This window comes from Oncorhynchus tshawytscha, linkage group LG15 (genome assembly GCF_018296145.1).
Source record: "Oncorhynchus tshawytscha isolate Ot180627B linkage group LG15, Otsh_v2.0, whole genome shotgun sequence".
NCBI classification, from domain to species: Eukaryota; Metazoa; Chordata; class Actinopteri; order Salmoniformes; family Salmonidae; genus Oncorhynchus; species Oncorhynchus tshawytscha.
In genome coordinates this window covers 24,752,755-24,780,611 of record NC_056443.1, presented here as the reverse complement: position 1 = coordinate 24,780,611, position 27,857 = coordinate 24,752,755, and the positions used below count along the sequence as shown (strand labels likewise).

At 42.4% G+C, this 27,857-nt stretch overlaps 1 protein-coding gene and 1 long non-coding RNA gene across 2 annotated transcripts in view; one reads left to right on the top strand and one right to left on the bottom strand.

The window, feature by feature from the left end:
* Positions 1–2,282: 2,282 nt before the first annotated feature.
* Positions 2,283–6,610, bottom strand: LOC112214966. The gene is made up of 3 exons (XR_002948178.2): positions 6,415–6,610; positions 2,517–2,627; positions 2,283–2,376 (listed from the first exon to the last, which is right to left on the bottom strand). It is a non-coding gene; the product is annotated as an uncharacterized LOC112214966 (long non-coding RNA).
* Positions 6,611–8,314: 1,704 nt separating this feature from the next.
* Positions 8,315–27,857, top strand: part of LOC112214701 (adhesion G protein-coupled receptor A3) — a 67,084-nt gene continuing 47,541 nt past the window's right edge. Inside the window, exons 1-2 of the mRNA XM_024373653.2 lie at positions 8,315–9,484; positions 24,841–24,912. Coding sequence (XP_024229421.1) covers positions 9,261–9,484; positions 24,841–24,912 — 296 coding nt within the window. The 5' untranslated portion in view covers positions 8,315–9,260. The remainder of the gene's footprint in view (positions 9,485–24,840; positions 24,913–27,857) is intronic.

The following is a 27,857-nucleotide window of genomic DNA, read 5'->3' as shown; positions in this document are numbered from 1 at the left end:
CAGTCCCCTATGGGCGGATCCTTTACCTCAGCCCCCTATGGCCGGATCCTTTACCTCAGTCCCCTATGGGCGGATCCTTTACCTCAGCCCCCTATGGGCGGATCCTTTACCTCAGTCCCCTATGGGCGGATCCTTTACCTCAGCCCCCTATGGGCGGATCCTTTACCTCAGTCCCCTATGGGCGGATCCTTTACTTCAGCTCCCTATGGGCTGATCCTTTACCTCAGTCCCCTATGGGCGGATCCTTTACTTCAGCTCCCTATGGGCTGATCCTTTACCTCAGCCTCCTATGGGTGGATCCTTTACCTCAGCCTCCTATGGGCTGATCCTTTACCTCAGTCCCCTATGGGCGGATCCTTTACTTCAGCTCCCTATGGGCTGATCCTTTTACCTCAGCCTCATATGGGTGGATCCTTTACCTCAGCCCCCTATGGGTGGATCCTTTACCTCAGCCTCCTATGGGTGGATCCTTTACCTCAGTCCCCTATGGGTGGATCCTTTACCTCAGCCTCCTATGGGTGGATCCTTTACCTCAGCCCCCTATGGGCGGATCCTTTACCTCAGCCCCTATGGGCGGATCCTTTACCTCAGTCCCCTATGGGTGGATCCTTTACCTCAGCCTCCTATGGGTGGATCCTTTACCTCAGCCCCCTATGGGCGGATCCTTTACCTCAGCCCCCTATGGGCGGATCCTTTACTTCAGCTCCCTATGGGCGGATCCTTTACCTCAGTCCCCTATGGACGGATCGTTTATATTTTACGATAAGAACAAATCTGAAGATGCCTTTTACCATTGAAGCTGAGGACTGTTTCCCTTGTATATTGACAGTACGGTATGTACACAGACTTTTCCCCTGCCACTGTATAGCACAGTGAACAAACCTTGAGCAGAAGTGCACAATTTGCTTACATTTGGTTGGTGGATGTTTTTCCATTCAAATCTTTGTCCTCGTCCTGCACATTTGAATGTGCGTAAATCTCTTCCCTCATAATGTACTGACTTCCCAGTAACCCCTGTGCATAATCTCTGATTCACTGTTTGTAAATACAAATCTGCATTAGACTATGTGATCATTCATACCTGGGTATGGGCTCCTGTCTGGCGCCACTCCCTACCCAGGCCCAGTAGGATTTACTCTTAGTGTTACATCAAGCGCTCACTCAACTCTAACCCTCCACCGGGCACAATGAGTGGCATTGTGTATTTTTTTCACCATGAGGGCTGTATAGGATCTCAAAAAAACCTCATCTGAGCCATATAGGGGCCTTGCGGGTTGAGATATAAGATTACACACACACATTCAAACACACATACAAAGACACAGACACACACACAAAGATGCCGACACACACATACGAGCATGCGCACGCAGGCACACAGACACAGAAACACACACACTCCTCTGTAGACTTGTGCCCCCGACCAACCCTGCATTGGCAACAACAGCTAGGCCTGGATGGCTTATAGCTGGCTCCATACTCTGTGTAGGGAATTCTCCATCCTCCTCTACCCTCCAAAAACCCTTTGTACAGATTGACTGGGAATTGGGCAGGATATAATACAAATTTGCCTTCACTTGAATAAACGTAACACTCTTTGGCCGGGTCCTTGCAGTTCTATGCCAAAGTCAGGGAAGAAATCAGACAAAATCACTTTCTTGCGAAGGGAGCCGAATGAGCTTAGCACACTTTACAAAACATTTTCAGGGTTGACAGAGAAAAGTGGTGAGAAGGACCGTCTTAAAGACTTCACAACTATAATGTGTTTCAGATGGGCTTCAAATCAAAATGGGCCAAGCTTGGTTGTAGTTGATCAGAACAGAACATTGAGCAAAAAATTGCTTTTATTGGCTGATTTGGATGATTTTCTCTGTGCCCATTGGCTGTTTAGTTATTTGTCCTGGTCTGAGATCTGTACTTGGAGATGATCCCGGAGTACCCTCTTCCAGAGTGGTACGCGGTCCACGGTCACTCTGGTCAAGAAAAGTCCATGTGGAACAGGCCAAAGCGAAACCGTCGGCCCATTCAAAGTTATCCAGGAAGGACCAGGTGAATTAAACTAGCACGTCAACACCATCCTCTCTGAGTTCTAGAACAAAGGGACAAACAACAAGTTAATAACAGACGGCGCTATACTTATTAAATACGTGACAATGCACATTAAGGGCTAATCTGAAAATACTTTCTTTGCAAGTTACAAAAGAACAAGATCCCGTTGTATTGTGATAGCCATAATCTCTCAACCTTTCTCTGTTGAAGTGAAATAGCCTACATACCTAAGACAACGGAACAGGATCATCAAATTGGAATCAGGTGACTCAGCCTCCATAGTTTCTGGATCTTGCATATATACTAGGATTTGATGTGCAAAGCAACCTTTCAGAGGTTAAAATAGTACAAGAAGCGACTGGTCAAATTGACTTCCAGAAGAAAGTAACATCCTAAAATGATAGATTCTCCATAATATGCAGTACCTCTATTGTGGCCTGCTGTGGTCATTACCTCTGGCTACTAACCTGGATGATGTCCTGGTAAAACCCACAGTGCTGGATGTCTTCCATGTCCACTGGCCCCACCTGGGAGAAGCCATTTTCTGTGATGTAGACCGCAGGGTTATTGAATGTGTCCTGTGAAAAGTGGTAGCTATCATTGTCCAACAACGCCTGAGTTCACAAATGACAGTCAAACAACACCGTGTGTGTGTGTGTGTGTGTGTGTGCGTGCGTGTGTGTGTCCGTTGCACTGTTACAGGACTCCACTCATGCTAATGGAAAGTGACAACCAGCAACAAAAGGAAATGGCTCATTCTCAAATAGTGTTCACCTGAAGCAATCAATGTGACACAATTCGATGTGACAACTGTAATGGATGTTCAATCTGTTTACTGTGCAAAAAAATAAACAATAGCAAGCAACTCTATTAATGTTAATTGCTTTCTCCTCACTCAAGGTTTGGCTCAATTTTATTGGCTCAAGGCAGGTGATTCAAGTCATGAATTTAATAACTCTCATGGAAAAACACAGGAAATGATCAATTCTCAAACTTCAATTTATCCTTTGAATTGACTGCTTTTAAATGGAGCTGAAGTGGATTTGTGGAAGCTGTGAAGTGGACATTTTGAAAAGTATTTTCAAAGTACTGGAACAGGGCCATTGTCCTCTTTACCCCTAATGTACTTCAGCAGTTTCTTAAGGTCGTCAGGAACCACAGCCAGCCATGACACCCCACAAATCAAATCAAATGTATTTATATAGCCCTTCGTACATCAGCTGATATTTCAAAGTACTGTACAGAAACCCAGTCTAAAACCCCAAACAGCAAGCAATGCAGGTATAGAAGCACGGTGGCTAGGAAAAACTCCCTAGAAAGGCCAAAACCTAGGAAGAAACCTAGAGAGGAACCAGGCTATGAGGCGTGGCCAGTCCTCTTCTGGTTGTGCCGGCTGGAGATTATAACAGAACATGGCCAAGATGTTCAAATGTTCATAAATGACCAGCATGGTCAAATAATAATAATCACAGTAGTTGTCGAGGGTGCAGCAAGTCAGCACCTCAGGAGTAAATGTCAGTTGGCTTTTCATAGCCGATCATTAAGATTATCTCTACCACACCTGCTGTCTCTAGAGAGTTGAAAACAGCAGGTCTGGGACAGGTAGCACGTCCGGTGAACAGGTCAGGATTCCATAGCCGCAGGCAGAACAGTTGAAACTGGAGCAGCAGCACGGCCAGGTGGACTGGGGACAGCAAGGAGTCATCATGCCAGGACAGATCCAACACCCCCTCTGCCTCTTGGTCACTATTCAATCCCAAAACTTCATAGGCTCCACCCTCCAAGACGTCTAGTAGTTCAACGCAAAGATGTCAGCAATAACAAAAATAATAGGCTCGTCCTTGGAGAACCTGGACAGTCTGGATCCTTTGTAACCCAGTCCTTTGCATTTGACCTCAAAATTAGACCTTATCACTTCTTGGTAGTCCCCGGTCACCAACACGGGCCAGGCGAACCGGCCTAAGGAAAAGGCGTGGTAGCGTTCAGAAGCAGCTGTGCCATCAGTGCTGATGTCAGAGCTCTGGCTCTTGTTACGACTTCCGAAGTCGGTCCCTCTCCTTGTTCGGCGGTCGACGTCACCGGCTTTCTAGCCACCACCGATCCACTTTTCATTTTCCATTTGTTCTGTCTTTGTCTTATCACACCTGGCTTCACTCAATCAATTACTTGTTTATTATTTAACCCTCTGTTCCACACGTTGTATTTGTGAGTGATTGTTTATTGTATTTTCGGTCCGTCATTGTGTGCTCGTGATGTTACTTTGTACATTTGTCATTTTGAGTAAAAGTACGTTGATTACTTATAATTGCTGTCCTGCGCCTGACTCTCTACACCGGCTACACACAGGACCCTTGCAGCTCTGCATTTTACATCGCTGTATGACTGACAGCGGTTCTGAACTTGAGCACAGTGCGTGACAAGAAGTTGCCCTCATCCATCCCGGTAATTGGTCAACTTTTGCATATGTTTTGTTGTCCGAGTTAGGGAAATGCTGTAAATGAAGATGACTCGTTGAGGATTGTAATAAATAGGTCTACAACGTTGATGTCATTCAAGCAAGCCAAACACCTGTGAGTCCAAATGTGCACTCCAAATCATAATCAATGTAATATACAGTGTCAACGTTTACAATCACTATGTTTGATGTACAGTTACAAGATGACATGTCCCGAGTGGCGCTTTCGGTCTAAAGCACTGCATCTTAGTGCTAGAGACGTCACTACAGACCTGGTTCGAGTCCAAGCTGTATCTCAACTGGTTGTGATTGGGAGTCCCATAGTACGGAGCACAATTGGCCCAGTGTCGTCTGGGTTAGGGTTTGGCCGGGGTAGGCCGTCATTGTAAATAAGAATGTATTCTTAACTGACATGCCTAGTTAAATAAATAAAATAAAAATATACAAAATACCCGGGGATGTTCTGAACAGAATGAGCCTGTTTGTTTATTGTGGAGAAAATTAGCCGCAGCACACACACCTGAATGCACTCATGACTCCTTTCTATGCGCACCTAATGTGTTTGTTACTTGAACTCTGTGAAGCATTTATTTGGGCTGCAATTTCTGAGGCTGGTAATTCTAATGAACTTATCCTCTGCAGCAGAGGAAACTCTGGGTCTTCCTTTCCTGTTGTGGTCCTCATGAGAGCCAGTTTAATCATAGCTGCACTTGAAGAAACTTTCAAAGTTCTTGAAATGTTCCAGATTGACTGACCTTCACATCTTAAAGTAATGATAGACTGTCGTTTCTCTTTGCTTATTTGAGCTGTTGTTGGTCTTTTACCAAATGGGGCTATCTTCTGTTTACCACCTCTACCTTGTCACAACACAACTGATTGGCTCAAACGCATTAAGAAAGAAATTCCACAAATGAACCTTTAACAAGGCACACCTGTTAGTTTAAATGCATTCCAGGTGACTACCTCATGAAGCTGGTTGAGAGAATGCCACAAGTGTGCAAATCTGTCATCAAGGCAAAGGGTTGCTACTTTGAAAAATCTAAAATCTAATATCTATTTTGATTTGTTTAACACTTGTGGTTACTACATGATTCCATATGTGTTATTTCATAGTTTTGATGTCTTCACTATTATTCTACATGTATAAAATTGTAAAAATGAAGAAAAAGCCTTGAATGAGTAGGTGTGTCCAAACTTTTGACTGGTACACAAGGCGCACGATTCTCTTGTTTTGTCAGTCACTGACAGTGTCAGCTAAAAAATGTACAGACCGGGCACGTGTCAAGGGGCCCTGACACCCCATTGATTTTGTTAGGCACTCTCACGCAGATATCATTAACATGGCATAAGTCATGGCAAAATGTGTAGAATGGCAGGAAGTTAACTTTAAAATGTATACATTTTCTCTCCCTGCCCGATGGCTAAATTTGTAGAACGGCAGAAAACTTTAGTTAAAACTGCAAAAATAATTATCTAGCCCATGGCAAAATGAGTTGAATTGTATGAAATGTGTTATGAAATTACAAAATTCTCTCCGCCCCACGGCAAAATGTGTAGAACTGCAGAAAGCATGCTTAAAACGGCTCTATTTTCTCTAGTCCCAATGGTCAAATGTGTAGAATTGCAGTAAATTAACTTTAAAACATACATGTCTGCCTGCTTGGTGGGGAGGCTCCCCAAACAAATCTAGTTTAGGGCCCCCAAAAGCTAAAGCCGGCCCTGCTGTAGCCTATAGGTTGTCAGCAGTTGTGTAGGCTACTTCTTGCACTTGGCCAGAGAATCTCATCTCGGGGACGCGCATTAGCTTTCCTAAATCCAATTACTAAACCTAGCTATCTACAAACGCTTGAAGAAATTATCACGTGGACTGTTTGACTACCGCCAGCGCCAGACAAACTATTGTTACATACCCTCGATTTGATAAGGGAATGTTGCCGCGCCCCATGCAAAGTTCGGGAACATGGTTTCAGCATCGTTCTATGCAAACAATTCCATTCAGGGCTGTTGGTTCTATTTGCCTACATGTAAAAAAAGAAATAAAAAAAAGTCAATTCTCTTGTCAAATATTGAATAGTCAAGCAAGTAAGAACTGGTGCGTAGACTCGGAGCTCTTCACTAGTGCTTGTTCACGATCGATGACGTGAACTAGCGCTGGACAAATTATATTTGTAGGCTACAATAAAGATGTAGCCGAGTAAAAAAAGGATAGTGGTTAGATGAGGCTAATGTAGGCATATGTATCTGTGAACCTGCACATTGCTCATTAATCACTTGTTACCTGTCCTGCACCCTGGCTGAATTCGATTTTTTAAATAATATTTTCATAAATGCATGAAGTTATATTTTACTTCACAAATGTGCTCATATGAGTTAATTGATTAAAAAAAATAACCCAGAGAATGAAATTACATCTTGAATCTTTGGCATGTGACTAGTCCTGAGCGCTTTATTGGGAGATTACAATTTACTAATCAAATTACCAGTCAATGCTAGCCATTACAGACATACATTGGACTATAGTGACAATTATCATAGTTTATGTGTATTATAATAGAGATCAATCCTGCATCTGGAGAAATATCTTTAATTTAGTCATTTTACATTAGTCATATAACATTATTTCATGGATTTGGTGTATTATATAACCTTATTTTGGTCTCTTTTCAGTCAATATTGAAGGCCACGCAAAATATACCGCCCCTCTAAATAACTTTCATTGTGTCATCCTAAAGTATTCCTTGTTTTTCTCTCCATGAAGAAGGAAAACCTATTACTACAATGACTGTGGTCCGTATGTTTGGACACAGCCTTCTTTTAGTGGATGTCAAAGCCCTGTGCGATCCTGAAATGACGGCTAATGGAAGTTAAAGCTGTGCAGCCTCTGGGTATGACGTTTCCTGAGATGACTGAGAGGTTCCGCTGCTTGTCTGTCAGCCACTCTTCTAAAGCCAAGCTGCTCAATTGACCTGAACATAGACAGACGGACGGACGGACAGCGTCTGGCAACCCAACTCTACTAAAATGTATTTATCTAGTTTCTATGGGCCCTTACATGTCAATAGTGTTATACAAGGGTATTGTAGTACTGCATATTTGAATTATTGTATGGTCTCTTCCTGTCTGACTGACTCTGGCTTTTCATGGCGATTGCCCATTACAAAGCTAGCCTGAACTTGTTTGAGAAGTGAAAAGAGGGCTTTGTGTGAAGGCACCTAGAAAGAGAGGAGATACAATGCTGGGTGCAGTAAAAGAGAGAAGGGGTGCATTGCCAAGGGTTACTTTAATCACATTTTAAAATGAAATCATTGTTTAATTTTCTTGGCCACCTTGTTATCAAAGTAGACATGTGTAGCTAGGTAGATATGTGCGGTTATGCTATTATTGCACTAGTAACAATAATGTAGTATTGTTATATTGTTACATACCATTTAAAAAATGCTGTTACTGTATTTATTGCAGTATTACTTGTATAGTATGTGTTACCAAATACATTTTATCCAAGTCATCGGCCAATAAATCGGGTCGACAACTGTATGTAAATACTAACTTGGCTACATTTCCAAATCAACAAGTTTGCTCAGTCTCAGGAACAATCAAAAGTTCATTGACCAATACTTGGACAATATTTTCCATGACATTTAAGAACATTTCCGACCTATCAACTGCATCAAGAGAGGTTGTTTGCTGTATGACTGCTGATGCACGTGCATCAATATGCTTTTACTAGACAGTATCGTCTTATTTATTTTGTATTTAAAGGTAGATCCAACTGCTCAGAGAGAATCGGAGAAAGAGGCGGTCTATGTGGAGTGACGTCAGTGGGTGGAATTGCAACATGGAGCCAAGGGCAGGACTGTGGGAGAAGAGTTCTCAATGGAAAGAAAGCCAATGAATACTTTCAGAGAGAGACGTGGACGCTCCAATTGAAAGTCAAGGACAGCAATTCAGGATATTTACTCAAACTTGGAAGGGACCCACTTTAACTCATATTTAAACACAAGATTACTGACTAACTCGGAGTGGGATTATGTTTCTTGCTTTCGTTTTTTTTTTAGATGTCCCATGATTTCATTTTGCACCAACAACTGGAGTCGATGGGCGCCACTAAAGTGAAAAGTTGCTTACAGCTGTTTTAGTTAGTTGTAATGCTATTTAAGTGTTCCAGTCTACGACTCTCGGGATGAGTTCTCTTAAGGAGAAAGTTTTTAAAGCTAAGGCGTGATCAAATTTCCTGAAATTAGAGTGTGTTATCTTGGGATGACTGCAGCTGTCTCTTGGTGGAGTAGGCAAATTCTCAATTAGATCCGCGCTATTGGCAACAAAGAACATATTTTCTCTATCGCGGAAGTTTCGTTTTGTAACCCTGAAAAATCGTTACAATTACAAGTGAACAGTTTTTTTCGGGAAAGCTGCAAAGACCTTATGACGAAATGGAATTGTGAATCGTGTCGTTTGGCAAACAAAGGATGTACAGACCCTCTCTCGGATTGATTGACGCTGAACACATACATCGAAACCTTTGCAAGAAATGGAGGAGGGAATCCAAATCCACATTATAGTGGACAAGATGTTTGCAACATGACTAAAACTGTCCGGGTATTCTGAGGGACGTTTTGGCTCACCCTTATTTCCAGAAAGAACCAGGCCATTTTATAATACACACACAATTCCCAGCCTCCTGCGCTACTTGATATTAATATATTATTTTATTTGCCAATGCTACAGTAGCGTAATTATCTTGGAATATATTTTGAAAATGAGGGTATGTGTGGTTGCTTTGTTGCAATTGTTATTTGTTTTGCTACTCGGAGGCGATGGCTCTGCGGTATCATCTGACTGTAAATCATATGATGAACGTTCAAAGAGCGCAGGGAAAAGCACACCATCAGCGGCCACGGCGGATAGGAAAGTGGTCTGCAGCAATATGGAACTCCATCAGGTGTTACCCCCGGACTCCTTCCCCAACAGAACAGTCACGTTGTAAGTATAGATCAATAGGCCTGTCTGGCATCAACAAAATAATGACGATGCTCTCCCCTTGTTTGGAACAGCTTGGGGATACAGAAAGAACCATGCGGCCAAATATTTGCCTTGTTTATTACCTGCAATTTATCCTGTCTGTCGGCCTGTGGTTTGAGAAACTTATTCAACTTTCAGCCTAACACGATATTTATTTGTATTTTGACATGACAATTGATAAGTGATGGTCTGACTGAGGTCATGCATAATTCTTCCAATAGGCTATAGCCAACTATATATGTTTTTGGTTCTAGTCTGATCTTGTTGGGGTTAATCACTCAAATCTGCTGATGATTTCAACTGCTGACATACAAATACTGTCCATTCCAGCTCAAATATAGTTACCATGTCCATAACAAAGGACTTGTGTCAAAGATGCTGAGGTCACTATTTGTAGCTGTATTGCCTCCTCCACATCCGTCCCTTGTCAGCTGCATACAAAATATTATCCTTTACTTATAAATCGTATGTAACATGTCATTGGCATGTCACACTATAATCTAGTCCCGTATGATGGAAATGTCTTATACCAAAATACCTTTTCATAATTGTAAATTCTTGCAGTATATAATTGTACGGCATCCAAAGCGTATTTATGTAGGCTTAAGTCGTCTGCATGCTTCCCAGCCGAAAGAGTTCGGAACAGTTCCTGCATGTATTGTGATGCCATTTTTGACGTTTTTGTTCCTTTTTGGACGAAGGCACAGTTTTTTGGGGGGGCTGTCCGGTCACACACAATTTCTTCTCTCTCTCGAGGCAAGCCAACGTTGGGAGCCAGAGTCTACGCCCTCTTATTGGCGATTGGTCAACGGTAGGTCTTCTTCAATGAAATGCCTGTGGTCATTCATTGAGAGACAACGCGTCCTCATGCAAATACTTTCACTTGAGAAACACCACCAAACATCACAGTCAGATGCAAAATTGCGCAACTAATATCTCCTCTGCAAAAGCGTCAACATTAATGACAGATTTCTTAAGTTATCTTAGAGTAATTCTGACTATTTTGAGGAAATGAAAAGATGGCTATGCTGTCTTAAAATGGACAAACAGCACCATTGACGCTTTTTTTCTCATTTTTCAAGCGAAGGTCTTTTACGGAAGTATGCTAGCACTTCAGCCAAACTTTATCATGCAGACACCTTAAGCCAGGGGCAGACTGGGACAATTTGTTTTCCTCGAGGCCCCATTAGCTAGATAATAATAATTTTGTGCCCCCCCCCCCCAAAAAAGTGTTAGTCAGACCCACTAGGATGAAATTGGACCAGTCCATCTGGCATTTGCCTGTAATGCCAGATGCCCAGTTCGCCCCTGGGCCAAGCAAAAACATGCAGTGAGAGTTATTGGTGAACACATCTAGTGTGTGGTTGGCAACAGTTTTGTATCTCATTTCATTGCCACAACATATGCGATACATGCAGTTGTTTGTACATTGCAACCACACTGTGCATACCATTAAACCACCGCATCCTATTTCACATGTTGTCGCCCCGATGGAGACAAGACTGAAGCAGTGTTTTTGAGTGTACACAAGCCAAGAACATCAGTTCCTTACACCAGTACTCTACCATTGCCTTGGAATGGCCTATAAGATGGAAACAGCACAAACTTTGCATCTACACTGTTCTTCATTCTTCAAGTAAATGTGTTTTTGTTACATTTTTGAGATTGAGATATTATTACCTCCGTCATGGTATGTGATATTTCTGTATGCGTTAAAAGTAGGCTGAACTGCTTGGAGGGCCATCATTTTGTTCGGCCCGACAGTGATTGATTGGGAAGGGAAACATATTGCTCATGTCTTGAGCGTTGAACCAAGCTCCATGATTCAAGGTATGAAAGATGGCCACCACAGAACAAGAGGGATAATGAAGTTCTCAGGCATTCCTATGGGTTTCCCACTAAACTTCCCATGTGTCTCTCAATGTTTTTGTCAACAGATTTCAGGAATAATAATGGGTAGGTCTTCAGGATGTCAAGATCTCTGTCAAATAGACTCGCTGCAACTCTGTCCAAATTAGTGACCATGAAACTGTGCTCTTTTAACCGCTACATTTGGGGGGTGTTTATTTACGGCCTGTAAAATGGCCAGGCCTCTCCCGAAGATGTGGTGGTCTGTGGGCTGGTTTACAACCTCCGTGTCCTGCCGATGGGTTGACAGTGGTCTGGTCTAGTGAAATTGTTATATGGTTACATATCAGGATTAGAGGTCGATTGATGGCCGATTTAATTAGGGACAATTTCAAGTTTTCATAACAATCGGTAATCAGCCTTTTTGGACGCTGATTATGGCCGATTACATTGCAATCCATGAGGAGGCTGCGTGGCAGGCTGTGACCACCTGTTGCGCGAGTGCCGCGTCAAAAGGACCTTGTGGTTGCAATGAGCCAAGGTATGTTGCTAGCTAGCATTAAACCTATTTTATAAAAAACAATCAATCTTCACATAATCACAAGTTAACTACACATGGTTGATGATATTACTAGGTTAACTAGCTTGTCCTGCGTTGCATACAATCAATGCGGTGCCTGTTAATTTATCATTGAATCACAGCCTACTTCAACTTTGCCAAACGGGTGACGATTTAACACAATCACATTCGTGAAAAAAGCACATTTGTTGCACAAATGTCCCTAACCATAAACATCAATGCCTTTCTTAAAATCAATACACAGAAGTATATTTTTTTACACCTGCATATTTAGTTAAAATAAATGCATGTTAGCAGGCAATATTAACTAGGGAAATTGTCACTTCTCTTGCGTTCAGTGCAAGCAGAGTCAGGATATATGCAACAGTTTGGGTCGCTTGGCTTGTTGCGAACTGTGTTTCTTCCTAACAAATACCATCATTAATTTGCCAGAATTTTACATAATTATGACATAACATTGAAGCTTGCGCACTGTAACAGCAATATTTAGACTTAGGGTTGCCACCCGTTCGACTAAATATGGAATGGTTCCGTATTTCACTGAAAGAATAAACGTTTTGTTTTCGAAATGATAGTTTCCGGATTTTACCATATTAATGACCAAAGGCTTGTATTTCTGTGTGTTTATTATAATTAAGTCTGTGATTTGATATTTGATAAAACAGTCAGACTGAGCGGTGGTAGGCAGCAGCAGGCATGAAAGCATTCATTCAGACAGCACTTTACTGCATTTGCGAGCAGTTCTTAGCATTGCTTGAAGCACAGTGCTGTTTATGACTTCAAGCCTATCAACTCCCGAGATTAGGCTGGCAATACTAAAGTGCCTATAAGAACATCCAACAGTCAAAGGTCTATGAAATACAAATGGTATTGAGAGTAATAGTTGACATGTCATAATTCCTAAAATAACGACAGCCTAAAACGTCTTAAATGGGAATATTGAGGAACTGCAAATATTGAACCACCAGCCTTCATATGTTCTCATGTTCTGAGCAAGGAACTTAAACATGAGCTTTTTTACATGGCACATATTGCACTTTTACTTTCTTCTGCAACACTATATTTTGCATTATTTAAACCAAATTTAACATGTTTCATTATTTATTTGAGACTAAATAGATTTTATTTATGTATTATAATAAGTTAAAATAATAGGGTTCATTGTTCATTCATGATTGTTGTAATTGACATTATTACATATATATATAAAAATCCTCAGCATTCTACACACAATACCCCATAAGGACAAAGCGAAAACAGGTTTATTGAAATGTTTGCAAAATAATTCAAATTTAAAACAGATACCTTATTTACATAAGTATTCAGACCCTTTGCTATGAGACCTGAAATTAATCTCAGGTGAATCCTGTTTCTATGGATCATCCTTGAGATGTTTCTACAACTTGATTGGAGTCCACCTGTGGTAAATTCAATTGATTAGACATGATTGGAAAGGCACACACCTGTCTCTATAAGGTCCCACAGATGACAGAAGAATTATCTGTAGAGCTCCAAAACAGGATTGTGTCGAGGCACATAATTATTTTAGCAGCATTGAAGGTCCCCAAGAACACCATGGCCTCCATTATTCTTAAATGGAAGAAGTTTGGAACCAGCAAGACTCTTCCTAGAGCTGGCCACGCGGCAAAACTGAGCAATCTGGGAAGAAGGGCCTTGGTCAGGGAGGTGACCAAGAATCCAGTGGTCACTCTGGCAGAGCTCTAGAATTCCTTTTGTGGAGATGGGAGAATCTTCCAGAAGGACAACCATCTCTGCATCACTCCATCAATCAGGCCTTTATGGTAGAGTGGCCAGACGGCAGCCACTCCTCAGTAAAAGGCACATGACAGCCCGCTTGGAGTTTGCCAAAAGGCACCTAAAGACTCTCAGACCATGAGAAACATGATTCTCTGGTCTGGTGAAACCAAGCTGTGCAGCAACGCTCCTCATCCAACCTGACAGAGCTTGAGAGAATCTGCAGAGAAGGATGGGAGAAACTACCCAAATACAGGTGTGCCAAACTTTTAGCATCATACCGAAGAAGACTTGAGGTTGTGATCACTGCCAAAGGTGCTAAGTAAAGGGTCTGAATAATTATGTAAATGTGATATTTTCGTTTCTATTTTTAATACATTTGCAAAAAATGTCTAAACTGTTTTTTCTTTGTCATTATGGGGTATTGTGTGTAGATTGAGTAAAGAAAACAATTGAATAAATTTTAGAATAAGGCTGTAACATAACAAAATGTGTAAAAAGTCAAGGGGTCTGAATACTTTCTGAATGCACTGTAGAATCGTGAGAATCACAGTATATATTGTATCAGCACTTGAGTGTCTTGATAATATTGTATCATGAGGTTCCTGGCAATTCCTAGCCCTAGTCTGGACACAGTGGGACTGGACTGGCCCGATCACAGTCAGGGTCCCTGCTGCTCTGCCCGACCTTCCCTGACCCTTAAAATCAATCACTTCCCCCTACCTGGACACTGTAGGTCCCAGACCTTTTTGCTCTGTGAGAGCAACAAATTCACTCTGCCCTCCTGGCCCTAAAAGCTCAAGTTGGGAGGAGAGAAAGTGCCACAAGCAAAGTTGATATTGTAGGGAATCCAACCTCAATCTAAAACATTTGGATAGTATTCTGTTTATTGATCAATTGACTGCCAATAAGAGAGTTCTTTAACTTCTCGTTGAGCACACCCCAGAAAAGGATTGTTTTTGTGGCCTTTTCAACTTTTCCCCAGTGAATTTACTATGTCAAGATGTCCTATGACAGACAAACCATTAAGTAAGTACATTTTACTTTGTCAGTTTTAGTGTTAGATCACCACCATTATCTCAGGGCAATCTTTTTTTTAAATCTAGAGTTACCTCTGACTTGTGAAGATAATGGACGTTTCTGGACAGAGTTCACACAATCTTATCTAGCCTTAACTCCTAAACAACAGGTCTGGGGTCTGACAAACCAGCATAGCATGTTCTAAATGTGTTAATTTGGGGCATCGTTTCCATGGGGTCCCTTTCCAGACTTATTTGAGACATTTTAAATAGTCTATTGACACGCCTGCTTCTCTGCAAATTAAAGACCAGGTCCGATGCAGTAATTCAACTTGTGTAATTAGAGCCCATTAAATCATAATCGACCTTCCCTCTCTTTGACCCACACACTTCCCGTTTCCTGTCTGGAGTGAAACTGAGCACTTCTCTGAATGAAACAAAGTAACAAGTTGGACATTTTTCTGGAATCATCAACAAAAATCTTCTAGACATTTTGGTCGGTGTAACTAATCCCTCCAGTTTTAGAACAATGTTAATTGGCCATCGTTTGAAATTCAAAGCGTTGGAAGACTTTGATTGGCTTAAGTCCAGCTCCTTTGTGCTTCTAGGGGAAGTATTTGGCGACCCTGTTGTGGAATGCATCCAGTTCTCCAGCGTGGTTCTCTCTGGGTTCAGGCTGCTGAATGCATGTCTGTGAAGAAAGGATGAGTGCAGCATTCCCAGCATTTGCACTCCCAACTGATACTGCATGCCAAAGTAATCCAAGAGGAAATGACAAATGCGTTGACACAACCAGCTCTTGTCAGAAAAGACTTGTGCAACATCAACCCTGGTGCGTTGATAACCTTTGCACCCTTTCATCCGCATAGTGGGCTAATTTCAGGTGTGTCGTGTTTAAGAAGTATATATGTGCAACTGCATGTGTGTGAGGCTCAACCTTTTCATGTTTCACCCTATATTAGCGCAGCCTCTGTTGAACCATATTCTTGGTGTACAGCAACAGTAGAGCTCATATTTCTTTGAGACTTGTTGAGTGTCATTTGGATCCTTCCCAGCAGGCACCTGGGCTTGACTATGTGGCCCAGCACACACCCTAGAGTCCACCTCCACCAAGGAGTGTGGGATTGATGTCAGGAAGAGACAGGGATTTCCTCGTACTGCATGTAAGGCAGTGTAATTTGACGACACAGTCAAGAGCACTAATTGCACGGTTCGTGGCAGGGAATCATGGGGGACGGCCCGGTATGCATCCGGTTTCCTGAAGACTTAACCCGCTGTGATGCCATTGGACCATGTTTTTAGAACGGAGTAGCTTACTCAGAATAGTTAGAGTTGATGTAAAATACATTTATATTAGAATGTAAAACATATGACAAAGACAAGTGCTGTGACAATACCAGTATCGCAATTTTGTTTTCATGTCAAAAATGAAAACATGAATGAGACCCAACACTTTGGTCCTTTAAATACCTGCCGTATGTAAATATTGCTTTATTATGGGAAATAAATAAATGTGCCTCTGGATGACAACATGTTTGTTTCCCACATTAGGGCTGTTTTCCTAAAGAAGTTAAATCCACTTTATTTTCCTTGTCACAATACCAATGAGTATCACGATACTGGTATCGTCCCAGCCCTAGCAAAGACAAGTACTTTATAGGCCTACAGATGCACACAACGCATTCTCTTACCTCCTATATTTGATATTGTCTTTTCAATTTGAGTGAGCTGAATTTAAAATTGCTGTGGAATCTGAAGGTAGAATCCTTTCTGTTGTTCGTTTGATTTGTTTAGCTGCTCCTACATGAAAAGGGGAAGTTGGCAGGCCGGCGGCCTTTTGAAGTGCTCGTGGAACTAGTACCCGGGAGTACACTGTCGTGCATGTCCGGTGGCTAGAATGGTTTGTTTTGCTTTTCAGGCAAGCATTTGGGTTAAAGCAACGCTCCCCGTGTTTTTCTTTGCTGTCGTGTGATGTTTGGAGAAGATAACGAAATCCCAAAGGCCATTCACTGACTGGCGATTGAGTGTTCACAGCCAGGCAGCTCACGGTCTCTTGTTACGCACTCAGACCTGTTGAGCATTTGGTTTGCCAGACCATACTTGGGTCTCAAGTTGATTTTCAAGGCTAGGTTATACATTTTGTCTTATGTATGTGCATCTGAATTTCCGTATAAGGACATGGGCCTTCCTGTTTGTCTATCTGGAAGGCCCCAGTTCTTGGTTTCTATTCATTTGGCTGTCAGCCCAGTATTTGGATGTTGGCACCGTGTATACCATGCACCTGAAGGAGTTGTAAGATGACCGTTTTCTATACGTTCTTATACCGTGGCTTACTGGAATTGAAAGGGGATATTTTCAGGCTTATAACTATGGGAGAGTGACACAGCATAGTCGGTGCTTGAATGACAAGTGTCCTTTTCAGCTCTGCCCTAACAAAAGTTAATTCTTTCAAAGACTAGGCCTTTGTCTTCCAAATGGGAGACGGTATTCAGGCCTTCATTTAGCTGAAGACGCTTCCAGGTCATAACTTAATTAAGCAATAATCAATCGCAAATTTCAAATAGTATCCTTATGGTCTCCAACGCTACATTTGACCCTTATGTGTGTATCAGTTACATTTGATGAATGTTCAGTTTTCTTTACCATACCAACTTTACCATACCGCCAACTTTTTTTCAGCTTTTTCCTTATATCTGAAAGGTATTGCCAGTATCAAAGCCAAAAACGATAATTGGGTAAACTTCTGCTTACGGCTTAGTGTGATACGTAGCCGTAATGCTGAGGCGGCAGTGGCACGCACTACTCTTTTAAACTCTTAATGGTTGCTAAGCAGCTCCAGTTAACCATCCTCCTGCCATTTTCTGAACTTCGTGAGGCATGTTGTTTCCTTAACCACAACTGGTTGGATCCATATCACTGAATGATGGAAATATTGGAATAAAGTAGACTAATGCAATTGAATGCATGCATCAAATTGTTGCTTACTGAAACTCCCAGAGTCATCCAATCGTTGTCATTAATTCTAAGCAATAGCCTACCCGTGTGTGGCCAATGCCACCGCACTACGTTGAGACAAGCGGGTACATGTCTTGATAAATCAATCAATGTCAGCTTTTTGTTTTCACTGAATGTTAGCTTAGTTGAGGCGAGTGCTACTCATGATCACCTTGTCTAGTTGACTCATTTATTAGAACCTTTTGCCAGCATGTTATGTAGTTTAACAAGTAGATTATTATTTAACATTTTAGTAGCGTAGGCCTACTGCCCTACAGTGGCTTAGTAGCGTAGCCTACTGCCCTACAGTGGCTTAGTAGCGTAGGCCTACTGCCCTACAGTGGCTTAGTAGCGTAGGCCTACTGCCCTACAGTGGCTTAGTAGCGTAGGCCTACTGCCCTACAGTGGCTTAGTAGCGTAGGCCTACTGCCCTACAGTGGCGTAGTAGCGTAGGCCTACTGTCCTACAGTGGCTTAGTAGCGTAGGCCTACTGTCCTACAGTGGCTTAGTAGCGTCGGCCTACTGTCCTACAGTGGCTTAGTAGCGTCGGCCTACTGTCCTACAGTGGCTTAGTAGCGTCGGCCTACTGTCCTACAGTGGCTTAGTAGCGTCGGCCTACTGTCCTACAGTGGCTTAGTAGCGTCGGCCTACTGTCCTACAGTGGCTTAGTAGCGTCGGCCTACTGTCCTACAGTGGCTTAGTAGCGTCGGCCTACTGTCCTAAAGTGGCTTACTGACTTGTCTCAGGCCTGTTTCACTGTCCTACAGTGGCTTAGTAGCATCGGCCTACTGTCCTACAGTGGCTTAGTAGCGTCGGCCTACTGTCCTACAGTGGCTTAGTAAAAGCCAGCGGCCTACTGTCCTACAGTGGCTTAGTTTTTGAAAATAGCGTCGGCCTTATTGTCCTACAGTGGCTTAGTAGCGTCGGCCTACTGTCCTACAGTGGCTTAGTAGCGTCGGCCTACTCCCAACCAAAAGCCTGTGACTTCACTGACTTGTCTCAGTCAATGTGACTGTTTCACTGAATCCCCATCGGTATAGGCTATTTAGTTAATTGGTTTCTGTCTGGGCAAATGGTGGAGGTGATATAGCTCATCTATCACTGATCAGAAACATTTACCATGCAATAATGTAGCCCGAATCAAGTGTGGGCTTCTTATTTTGCTCGATTGCCTCTAGGCAACTCCAAAAGCCAGCGGAGGTTGTGATATATGAACACGAGACTTCCATGTTTTTGAAAATAGGATTGCTATTATTTTCTATCGATATCATGATGAAGATGCTCTCAATGTAAGACCCTACGCCTGCTCACTCACAAAGTGGAGTGAGGGTAGGAAAGAGATGACATGTGGATCAAAAAGGCTTGGGCTCTGTTTCTAAATATATTTCAACACTTTAACTTATACGACAGCGGTTCCACATGTTCCCGTGACACAAGTTCAATTTTTTTATTTGGTTATATTCTTACTACAAAAGATGTGTGTTGGCTGTGTTCAGGGAAGGTGTGTCTCGTCTGTTTTAATGAACTATTGATTTCATTCAGTTGGACATAACAAACTCAATATGCCATTCTATTGTTTTGTAAAAACATTTTTATTAGTCTTATGTTTCTTAGGACCTGCCTAGACGAAGTAATAATGGATTTGTTTTTGACAGTGTATATTCAATGGATTTATTAAAACGGACGCCCACCCACATCTGCTCACTACTACTACCACTCAATGCCGGCATGTACACTGGAGGTGTAACGAGGCATATGCAGGTAAGAATGTGGTAAAAATGTGCCTGTTTGTAAGGGGGTAATTGCCTGAAAATATATCTATCTATTTTTTTTATGCAGTCAAACTTCTTACCCCTGTGTTTCTAAAGGGTTATGTCTCAAGTGTTGAGAGAGCACCAGTCGACTTTGATTGCCTACTGCCTTTGAGGGGGTCGTATAGTGGTTGCCTTTTTTTCCTCAATCCCTGGTTAACTTTGTGGTAATAACCTGAGGCTGGTGCAATTCAAAGGCTAGATTTTCTCATGCAAAATGAGTGCAAACTTAGCCTCAAGACTGTGAGGCTCCTTCTGGGAAAGAATAACTGTAATATAGGTTGTGTTTTTGTCTTTGAATTATTTGCTTCACTCCAAGAGCGTGCAAAGAACAGAATTATCCCAATGGATTTGGTGAAATGTTAGTTAGCAATGGAGATGGTTGGGTTTGACGGCAAAGTTTGTGTGATTATAGGCTACAATTCATGTGCTTTTTCAGTCCCTAGTACATTAGTGCATATTACATGAGATTTGTCTGGATCCCACTGCTCTTTTGTTCCTGGCTCATGCTCAAGGCGGTTTTATCTTTGCGTCAAGATAAGGGTGGTTCCCCTCCTCTGCCCCTGAGCCCTGAGGAATTTACCAGTGCAGACGCTCAGGAAGCTAGTAGTCAAATGTGAGATGGAGACAACCTACAGGTGGTGCTGATTTCAGATGCTAAGTACCTTCTAGTGTGACGCTCTGAATGCAGACGTGTAGACGCTCCCAGACGTGTAGACGCTCCCAATGCAGACGTGTAGACGCTCCCAATGCAGACGTGTAGACGCTCCCAATGCAGACGTGTAGACGTGTAGACGCTCCCAATGCAGACGTGTAGACGCTCCCAATGCAGACGTGTAGACGCTCCCAATGCAGACGTGTAGACGCTCCCAATGCAGACGTGTAGACGCTCCCAATGCAGACGTGTAGACGCTCCCAATGCAGACGTGTAGACGCTCCCAATGCAGACGTGTAGACGCTCCCAATGCAGACGTGTAGACGCTCCCAATGCAGACGTGTAGACGCTCCCAATGCAGACGTGTAGACGCTCCCAATGCAGACGTGTAGACGCTCCGAGCAGATGCTCCCCCAGACGTGTAGACGCTCCCAATGCAGACGTGTAGACGCTCCCAATGCAGACGTGTAGACGCTCCCAATGCAGACGTGTAGACGTGTAGACGCTCCGAATGCAGATGTGTAGAAGCTCCCAGAGACGTGTAGAAGCTCCCAGACGTGTAGACGCTCCCAATGCAGACGTGTAGACGCTCCCAATGCAGACGTGTAGACGCTCCCAATGCAGACGTGTAGACGTGTAGACGCTCCCAATGCAGACGTGTAGACGCTCCCAATGCAGACGTGTAGACGCTCCCAATGCAGACGTGTAGACGCTCCCAATGCAGACGTGTAGACGCTCCTCCCAATGCAGACGTGTAGACGCTCCCAATGCAGACGTGTAGACGCTCCGCAGATGTGCATGCAGAGAAGCTCCCAAGCTCCCAGACGTGTAGACGCTCCCAATGCAGACGTGTAGACGCTCCCAATGCAGACGTGTAGACGCTCCCAGAGGCAAACGTAAACTGAGAAGCAGACACTTGCCTCTAGGCACTTGCCCTCAGCAGATCGAACACATTGAATTGGTCAAAGGTGTCTAGACTGCCAAAAGATTGTCCACCTTTTCTGGATATGGTTCTTCAGTGCTTGATTTATCTACCTATTGAGAATCAATACATGGTGTTGTAGCTGGCTACATTCACTTTTGAAATTTTTATTTTTATTTATTTATTTAACCTCTATTTAACTAGGCATGTCCGGCTCAGTCAGGCTGAAGTGGCTCAGTCTATAGGCCTACTTCTTTGCCGTCTATTCTACAGCTTTACATCTATTCTTTACAACATCTATTCTACAGCTTTACAACATCTATTCTTTACAACAAATGTTCTTTGTTGTAGGCTCCTAATATCTATCTACAATGCAGAACCCTTATCCCAATGAATATGTGAATGGTATGAGTGCTCAGACAGCAGAACTATAAACACACATTGTTCAGAGGTCGTAGTTTATGGTAAACTATATATACAGGTTTCTTTGCAGTCGTGCAAGCTAAGCAGTTCCCCTCGCACTGAGGTCACACACCAGTCAGGATGAGGAGGGAGGGAGGGAGGGTGGAATGGAGGAAGGAGGGACACAAGGAGGGAGAGGAGGAGGAGAGAGGGAGGGAGGAAGAGAGAGGGGGAAGGGAGAACAGAGCTCATGACTCTCAGGAGAAGCCTCTTACACAGATTTATTTTGACAGTTGGCGAGTCACAAGGTTGGAAGTGCATATTTATCCAGCCGGACTTGAATAATTCCTAAGAGTGTGTGTGTGTGTGTTTTGTAATATAGCTGTTATGTCTTTTAATTCTGAATACAATTATGTGGTTTTCTACGGAAGTAGCAGGGATATTTGTGGATAAACAAATCTGCAATTGGAGCTGCATGTGTCTACACCTCACTCAGGTCATGAGAGAGAAAATATATTGAACTTGTTATGAATGTATCAAATCCAATTTTATTGGTCACGTACACATTTAGAAGGTGTTATTGCGGATGAAGCGAAATGCTTGCGGCTGTATGTAATAACACAAACGTTCTGGGATAATAATGTAAGGAACAACACACACAAAAAACATACTGCAGAGTTGCTGAGGAGCTATAAGCAGTGCTAGCTACCATGTCTGTTGGTGCCATCTTCCTGGCAGCAGAGACCCCCCAAAAAATATATATATATAGATCATGCATTAATTGCTTTCATCTTTGTGCTCATTATCATCTGTAAAAAAAACATTGATCTACTTTACTTAGCATTCACACTGGAATTTAAATCATCCCTCCCTGAACCTTACAATAAAACATCATAGGCCATATAAATCTGGGTCAGACCAGTTATTCCTCAATGATTTTCTCGACCCAAGATCTTTGTGTGAATCCCCTGTGGCTCTGCCTAAATCATCAGTATGTGTCGAGAGCAGTGATAGACTTTGCAGTCTCGTTCCTCACCAAGCCCCAACATCTGGAGTTTCAGCACGCGGAGAAGAATGCACGGGCCACGGGGCCAGTCGTGAAACGCAGGAACGGTTTGTGTTTCCTCTCTGAGGGGTTGGGAGCAGGGAAGAGAAAATATTGATAGTCTTCACCAGCCAACCCTGTAATAAAGCTAGTCCTCAACACCCATAGTGACTCCAATCTGGCAGGGGGTTGTTGGTACTGGTTGTGTGTGACCCACCACATCCCCTCCCGAAAGTCAAAAATTAGGATGACCACAACACAAGCCAGTTGGGTCTTCCCACAGGAGTAAACATCACTATTCAATTACTAAGCCTTGACAATTACAACAATATTGAATGAACACTTATTTTAATGTAATATAATACATAAATAAAATCTATTTAGCCTCAAATAAATAATGAAACATGTTCAATTTGGTTTAAATAATGCAAAAACAAAGTGTTGGAGAAGTAAAAGTGCAATATGTGCCATGTAAGAAAGCTAACATTTAAGTTCCTTGCTCAGAACATGAGAACATATGAAAGCTGGTGGTTCCTTTTAACATGAGTCTTCAATATTCCCAGGTAAGAAATTTTAGGTTGTAGTTATTATAGGAGTTATAGGACTATTTCTCTCTATATGATTTGTATTTCATATACCTTTGACCATTGGATGTTCTTATAGGCACTCTAGTATTGCCAGTGTAACAGTATAGCTTCCGTCCCTCTCCTCGCTCCTACCTGGGCTCGAACCAGGAACACATCGACAACAGCCACCCTCGAAGCAGCGTTACCCATCCCTCCACAAAAGCCGTGGCACTCGCTCTGAGACTACTCCAAGTCTCAGAGTGAGTGACGTTTGAAACGCTATTAGTGCGCATCCCGCTAACTAGCTAGCCATTGCGAAGAGCTGCTGGCAAAACTCACGAAAGTGCTCTTTGAATGAATGTTTACGAGCCTGCTGGTGCCTACCATCACTCAGTCAGACTGCTATATCAAATCATAAACTTAATTATAACATAATAACACACAGAAATACGGGCCTTAGGCCATTAATATGGTCGAATCCAGAAACTATCATCTCGAAAACAAAACGTTATCGCCTCTAATTAATCGGCCATTCTGATTAATCATCGACCTCTACTTCAAATGTATGCTCTTCTGACACAGGACATTTTCTCTGCCGATGTTTGATACATTTTGCTGAAGCCCCCAATAAAAAAAAAAGAACTAAAGCTTTGGTCATGTGATTGCACTAGTCTTGACATTTGAAACTCGAATTTCAAACGACATGTTTTCTGCGAGGTCTCTCCCGTTTTCCACCGTTGAATGAAGAGACCTTTGGTGCATTTATAAATTGAGGCACAATCTGATCGGTTGAATGATGGAGGCGTTATCAAATTGTGGACTGCATTTTGAGTGGAGCTCCGTTGCCTGCCACAATGTTGATAACCTCATAGCATCTTCTGAGGGCTTTTCTCAATTTCATAAGGGGTCAAAAAGTACAATACTTGCTATTTTATCTGATTGAATAGATTCTTGAGGTAATTCATTAAGGATGTAATGCATCTTACTATCTACAGATCCAATTTTATCTCAGTCAAATAAAGCATACTTTCATTGAGTCATTGTTGCCCTGACCTGGACTAGTCTGATCTTAGATTCAGCAATACCAGTGACTTGTGGATCTAGCCCCTATGAAACGATAATACCTGGTTGCCAACGACTCTATCATTATTGAAGTTTGAGACCAAACACCTGAACTGCCGGTGTCTACGATCAAGCCTATAACGTTACATCAAATGACTTCATGTAGCACTCTGGAAACAATCTCAAAGTGAGTCACAGCATTTTTGGATCCGATTATTATACCTTTTAAACATCAAAGCGGAAGCGGGTTGACGGAAAGTATGCACCAGACGTTATCGCATCTCGCCTACCTGGATGAATTGTACACTGTAGAGACACATGCTACCAATTTAGCATCATGGGAGTACACGGTGGGCAGAAAGTTGTTTTCCCCTCTTCTCGGCGCTAGAGAACATTCCGTGAACGGAGGGTTGAGAGACAATGGGATTACTAGAGCTTAGCTTTCTTTCAGTGTTGATGGAGTTAAACATGTCCTTGGTAGGCTCCTCCTTTTTGGGTAATGAGCTAGTTGTAGTATGTGAAATGTAGTTTAGTTGAAACTCTACTAACACTACTTACTGCTGAAAGCTGCTGTACTTTTGTCGTTAAAATGTGGTCTTTTGTGGTGTATTATTGATGTAGACACTTTGGTTGATACATCTCTCTTTTTTCTTCACAGGATTTTAAGCAACAACAAAATTCAGGAATTGAGGAATGGATCCTTCACTGGGCTGTCTACTTTGGAAAGATTGTGAGTCTTATTATTTTTCATAATATTCTCATGTTTCCCACAAGCTCTGACCATGACAGAATCAACAAATGAGTGTCATTTATGCCTTTTCATCCCTGTTTCCCTGTATATGCATTTCAATTGTGGCCGTCACAAAAAAAAAAGGAATAACACTGCAATGTGCCAATCGATATCAATAATCATGTCTTGCTCTCCACATGCTCTTTGACGAGACACATTCACTGCACATCTATTGCAACTCACAACCAGTCAGTACAGAGATTCTGCATGACAATCCAGTAGATTTAGAAGAATCAGGGGCCTTATGAAATGCACGTTGGCTTCATGCCAACAGAACATCCAGGTCACACAAAACCAGGAGGCATCCAGCACTTGGATGGCACTAGAGAGGGTTAAAAATAGGTATTGGCCTCCAGGGTTAACTATTGTCGGACAATAGGATGCTCTTAGTAGGACCGTACTTCCGGAATGTGCCGGCTTCTTTTCAGTGAGTCTTAAACAAACCCCATCACCCTTACCAGATATGCCATATTATAAACAGGGTGGTTCAATCCCTGAGTGCTGATTGGCTGAAAGCCGTGGTATATTTAAGCAATTAAGCACACAGGCACTGTTGGCGCGAGTGACTCTGAACTTACAATGGCTAGCCCCAAGTCGTTATTTTTTTCTTGTGCGTTTTGCTATTTCGCTATTCGCCTCATGACCCCTGCATGTTTTTTAAAATACAAACTTTCTTTTCCCAACTGTGGGACAGACTGTTTGTTCCCACACTTGGGACTCTGACTCTCTATTGGGTACACAGTCTTTTGGCCTCCCATCCTATTCTAACCAGCTCTCGTCGACTTTGTATTCATGTTACCTGATGAAATTGCTGTACAATATGATCTTGTTGCCATCTGATGCACATTCAGAAGTCATAAATCAGCACTGCAGAGCTCTCCCTGTCCTATGTCGTGCCTTGATTGTATTACTGTTGATGATATCTGGAAATGTGCATGTACACCCTGGCCCATCTACTGTTGGTAGCCCCAAATCTGACTTGGTATCTGCTTCACTGATTTCTGTCTTTTAAAAGCCTGGGTTTTCTGCACGTTAACACTAGAAGCTTATTACCTAAAAAAATTGATAAATTGAAAGTGTTGGTTCAAAGCTCCTATCCAGATGTGTTGGTCATTACTGAGACGTGGTTAAGGAAGAGCGTTTTGAATACTGATGTTAACCCTTTCTGGTTATAACCTTTTTCAGCAAGACAGATCTTCCAAAGGTGGGAGAGTGGCACTTTACCAAGGATCAACTTCAGTGCTCAGTTGTCTCCACCAAGTCTGTCCCCAAACAATTTGATTTGCTGACTTTGAGCATTTAAACTTTCAAATAGCTCTTTGTTGACTGTTGCTGGGTGCTATCGTCCTCCATCAGCACCGGCCTGTACCCTACCTGACCTAAGCTCTCTCCTGGCCCCTTACACTAAGTCTGAATTTGTCCTGCTAGGTGACCTAAACTGGGACATGCTTAAACCACCTGACCAAGTCCTAAAGCAATGGGAATCCCTAAATCTTTCTCAGATTATTACCAATCCCACAAGGTATGACTCCAAACACCCAGAAAAGGCTACTCTTCTTGATATTACCCATCAGGATTATTTGTGAGGATATCAGTCTGGTGTTTTCTGTAATGACCTTAGTGATCACTGTTTTAAAAACTTTAATGAGCGAGCCTTCCTTCATGAACTGGCCTCTGTAAAATGGTATAGAATCAGCTTGATCCCCTCTGTTGAAGTTGCTTGGACCTTCTTTTTCTATATTTTCAGTGGTATTGTTAACAAACATGCCCCATAAAGAAAATTAGAATTAAAAACAGGTTCAGCCCCTGGTTCGACCGTGATCTTGCAGAGTTACTCCACCTTAAGAATTGGCGAAAGGCTCGGCACACGCATACTCAAGCTGACTGGTTCTTGTTCAGGCAAATGAAAAATAAGTGCATTCAGGCTATTCGGAAGGCCAAAGTTAGTTACATTAAGGAGCAGTTCTCTCTCTGTGGTTCTAATCCCAAGAAGTTCTGGAAAACACTTAAAGACCTGGAGAATAAACCCTCCTCCTCACAGCTGCCCACGTCCCTTAAAGTTGATGATGTGGTTGTTACTGACAAGAAGCGCATGGCTGGGCTCTTCTTCACTTCATTAAGTCAGGATTCATAATTGACTCAGCCATGCCTCCCTGCCCGTCCAACATTTTCTCATCTCCCATCCCTTCTAATGTGACTATCCCCGATGCTTCTCCCTCTTTTCTCCCTGCCCCGCAACAAAGTTTCTCCCTGCAGGCAGTCACTGAGTCCGAGGGGTTAAAGGAGCTACCGAAACTTGACCCCAAAAAAACATCTGGGTCAGATGGTTTAGACCCTTTCTTCTTTAACTCTTAGAACTACCCATCCCGGATCCGGTATATTTGTCATCAGCAACCGCTGAATAGTATAGCGCAACAGTCAAAAAATATTACGAGAAAATATTAATATTTGTGAAATATAGCGAAACACAGCTTAGCCTTTTGTTAATCATCCTGTCGTCTCAGATTTTGAAATGCTTTTATGCTTTACAGCGAAAGCAATACAAGCGTTTGTGTAAGTTTATCGATAGCCTAGCATAGCATTATGTACACTTAGCATCAGGAAGCTTGGTCATGAAAATCAGAAAAGCAATCAAATGAACCGTTTACCTTTTTGATGATCTTCAGATGTTTTCACTCAAGAGACTCCCAGTTAGACAGCAAATGTTCCTTTTGTTCCATAAATATATTTTTTATATCCAAATACCTCTGTTAGTTTGGTGCGTTATGCCCAGGAATCCACCGGAAATAGCGGTCACGACAACGCAGACAAAAATTCCAAATGATATCCATAATGTCGACAGAAACATGGCAAACGTTTTTTATAATCAATCCTCAAGGTGTTTT